This window comes from Piliocolobus tephrosceles, chromosome 11, assembly GCF_002776525.5.
Source record: "Piliocolobus tephrosceles isolate RC106 chromosome 11, ASM277652v3, whole genome shotgun sequence".
Taxonomy (NCBI): domain Eukaryota; kingdom Metazoa; phylum Chordata; class Mammalia; order Primates; family Cercopithecidae; genus Piliocolobus; species Piliocolobus tephrosceles.
Genome location: NC_045444.1, coordinates 109,190,735 through 109,193,914, shown reverse-complemented (window position 1 = coordinate 109,193,914; position 3,180 = coordinate 109,190,735). Strand labels below are relative to the sequence as shown.

The 3,180-nt window shown below is 40.9% G+C and overlaps 1 protein-coding gene across 1 annotated transcript in view; it reads right to left on the bottom strand.

Moving 5' to 3' along the window:
• Nucleotides 1-303: 303 nt before the first annotated feature.
• MOGAT1 (monoacylglycerol O-acyltransferase 1) overlaps nt 304-3,180 on the bottom strand; it is a 42,405-nt gene continuing 39,528 nt past the window's right edge. The window contains exon 6 of the mRNA XM_023222224.2: nt 304-500. Coding sequence (XP_023077992.1) covers nt 346-500 — 155 coding nt within the window. The 3' untranslated portion in view covers nt 304-345. The remainder of the gene's footprint in view (nt 501-3,180) is intronic.

The following is a 3,180-nucleotide window of genomic DNA, read 5'->3' as shown; positions in this document are numbered from 1 at the left end:
TTTGAAGCTTTCTTTCGTTTTTCAGAACACATGAATAATTCTAAACCTGTTCATCACCTGTAAAATGATTTCACCTTCATAAGCAAGCAAAATTATTAGATGTCTTATAGTCATCTCCAACCTTACCCTACAGTCATCTACCGTGTTTTTATTTACCACAGATACACCAACATTCATCACCACAAATAATACTTTTCTGTTGCAAATTTGATATCACAGGCAAAAGAAAAATAATACACTTCTTTAAAATATTTATTCTCACAATGGGATGGTCTCTTGTCCTTTGTGCCTTATTACAGTCAAGTCATTTATTTTTATTTATTTATTTATTTATTTATAGTCAAGTCATTTTAAAACGAGAGTCTCATGCTCTGGAATGCCATACTTTCCTTTGTGCTCCTCAAATAATTTCGTCAGTTCCTCCATATAGGTCTGATGTAACTCCTCAATCTGCTCCTCGGTCGGGTGCAGAATCTGACGAACAGGGATCGGGCGGCCAACTGCAAAAACAGGGAATACATCATACGTGAGGAACTAAAACCACTCCACCACAGACCGCCTCCCCTAATGCACAGCTGTGAACACAACTGCCAATCAGAATCCCTCCAGCCTGCTCACTCCAATCCTTGTTTCATTTCACTGGCTGCCTGCAGTGGTCACACCACTCCATCTGATAACAAATAAAGAACTTTCCTCCTCAGCAGACACTGGGTAGTCGGGACCCTGGTGGTTTTGACTTTGAGTCAAATGAGCTACTGTGCTGACTGCAGCTGGGAGGTGAGTGGACACAGCTGTGTGTCCACGTCACCAGCTTCCTCCCTCTGGGACAGTTGACAGCCAGGCCACAGTGCTCTGATTATTACTGACTGTGAATCCTCATGTCACGTGGCAGTCCTCTAGTCTGACTCTTTTCTTCTTCTTTTTTCTTTTTTTTTTTTTTTTGAGACAGAATCTTACTCTGTCACCCAGGCTGGAGTGTAGTGGCATAGTCTCGACTCACTGCAATCTCCGCCTCCCGAGTTCAAGCCATTCTCTTGCCTTAACCTCCCACCAAGTAGCTAGGATTACAGGCTCCCACCACCATGCCCAGCTAATTTTTTTTTTTTTTTGTATTTTCAGTAGAGACGAGGTTTTACCATGTTGGCCAGGCTGGTCTTGAACTCCTGACCTCAAGCTGGAATTACAAGCGTAAGCCACTGGCCCGGCCTAGTCTGCCTCTTTTGAGTGTCTTTCTAAACAACTAAAAAATACATATCTTGAAGCTAAGTATCTATATTAGAGAAATACACATAAATGATGTGGATTCCATTGTTTCTAATAGTGGATAACTGAAAAACAACTAACATCTCAATAGAAAAACTGTTAAATAAACCATGTAATAGTCATTCAATAGAATCCTAGGCAGAAATTTTTAAACAATGAAATAATATAAATATGTGTACGCATACACACGTAAACACACACAGATGTCTAAGATGTATTAAGTGGAAAAATAATTTGTAAAATAATACAGTATGATCCATTTTTGAAAAAAATGTTTATATTCCTAGAAAGTATTATACGTTTTTAGTGCATGGAAAAATCTGGAAAGAGAAACATGAAAGTTCCTTTTTGGTAAGGAAGTAGGGATGGGGAAATTTCACTCTAACTGTATTATATAAACTTTCTACAAATGGGAATGCATTTGAGTTTGTCCAAATACACTAATTAAAAACAAATCTGGCAACCTCTGTACATATTTTAAAAGGTGTTTATGTAACATCTCACTTGTCTCTGATTTTTAGAAAATACAAATTCCCAAGGCTTTGGCTCTTGCATTCACTGCGCCACCTGCTGGTAGGATGCTGCTATTGATGCCAAGGGTTGAAAATGTACAGGATGGCCGGGCGCAGTGACTCACGCCTATAATCCCAACACTTGAGAGGCTGGGGCGGGTAGATCACCTGAGGTCAGGAGTTCGACACTAGCCTGACCAACATGGCGAAACCCCGTCTCTACTAAAAATACAAAAATTAGCCGGACGTGGTGGCGGGCACTTGTAATCCCAGCTATTTGGGAGACTGAGGCAGGAGAACCTCTAGAAGCCGGGAGGCAGAGGTTGCAGTGAGACCAGATTGTGCCATTGCACTTCAGCCTGGGGGACAGAGCAAGACTCCGTCTCAAAAAACAAACAAACAAACAAAAACAGAAAATGTACAGGAAGTTCAATGAGGCAGCAAACTGCTGCCTCTGACTTCATTAGCTTAGGCATGAGATCAGGTGGGCTCTAGATAATGAACAGGACCCACAGTAGAGCGACCTTTGTCTTATCCTGAGTCACCCCATGTCGCATACGAGGCTCTGATTCATGTCAATAAGAGTAGGTGGTTAGCTAAGCAAAATATGAACAAATGTTAAGTCACAGAGAAGGAAGAATGTGATAAATGACATCAATATGGGAGCTGAGGGGGCACAGAGAAGAAGACACACACACACACACACACACACACACACACATCATTACTGCAACATTAATATTCTCAAATTGTTAAGAATTTAACCAGATGTAGCCTTGAAAAGCTCATTGGTTTTCTTTGATAGCTTGGATGTCACATTTATACATAGTAGACATAAGTCATGTTTAACTCAACACAAAGAACTGGAAACAACCATCTCGCTGTCAATTGTGGTTGGAAATATGGACTAGCAGAGGCTAATGTAGTGATGACGTGGAACTGGTTGCACAAAAATCACCAGGCTGGGCTAGGTCTAGGCCCAGCTCACCAGAAAGTGCCCTGAGCAAGTGACTTTCTATCTGGCCTTAATTTCCTTTCCCTTTCCCCTTCCCTTCCTTCCCTTCCTTCCCTTTCCTCCCTTCCTTCCCTTCCCTGTCTTCCCTCCCCTCCCTCCTCTTTCTTTCTTTCTTTCTTTCTTTCCTTCTTTCTTTCTTTCCTTCTTTCTTTCTTTCTTCCTTTCTTTCTTTCTTTCTTTTCTTTCTTTCTTTTTCTTTCTTTCTTTTCTTTTTCTTTCTCTCTTTATTTCTTCTTTCTTTCTTTCCTTCCTTCTCTCTCCTTCCTTCCTTCTTTTCTTTCTCTCTACTTCTTCTTTCTTTCTTTCTTTCTTTCCTTCTTTCTTTTTCTTTCCTTCTCTCTCCCCTTCCTTCCTTCCTTCCTTCCTTCCTTCCTTCCTTCCTTCCTTCCT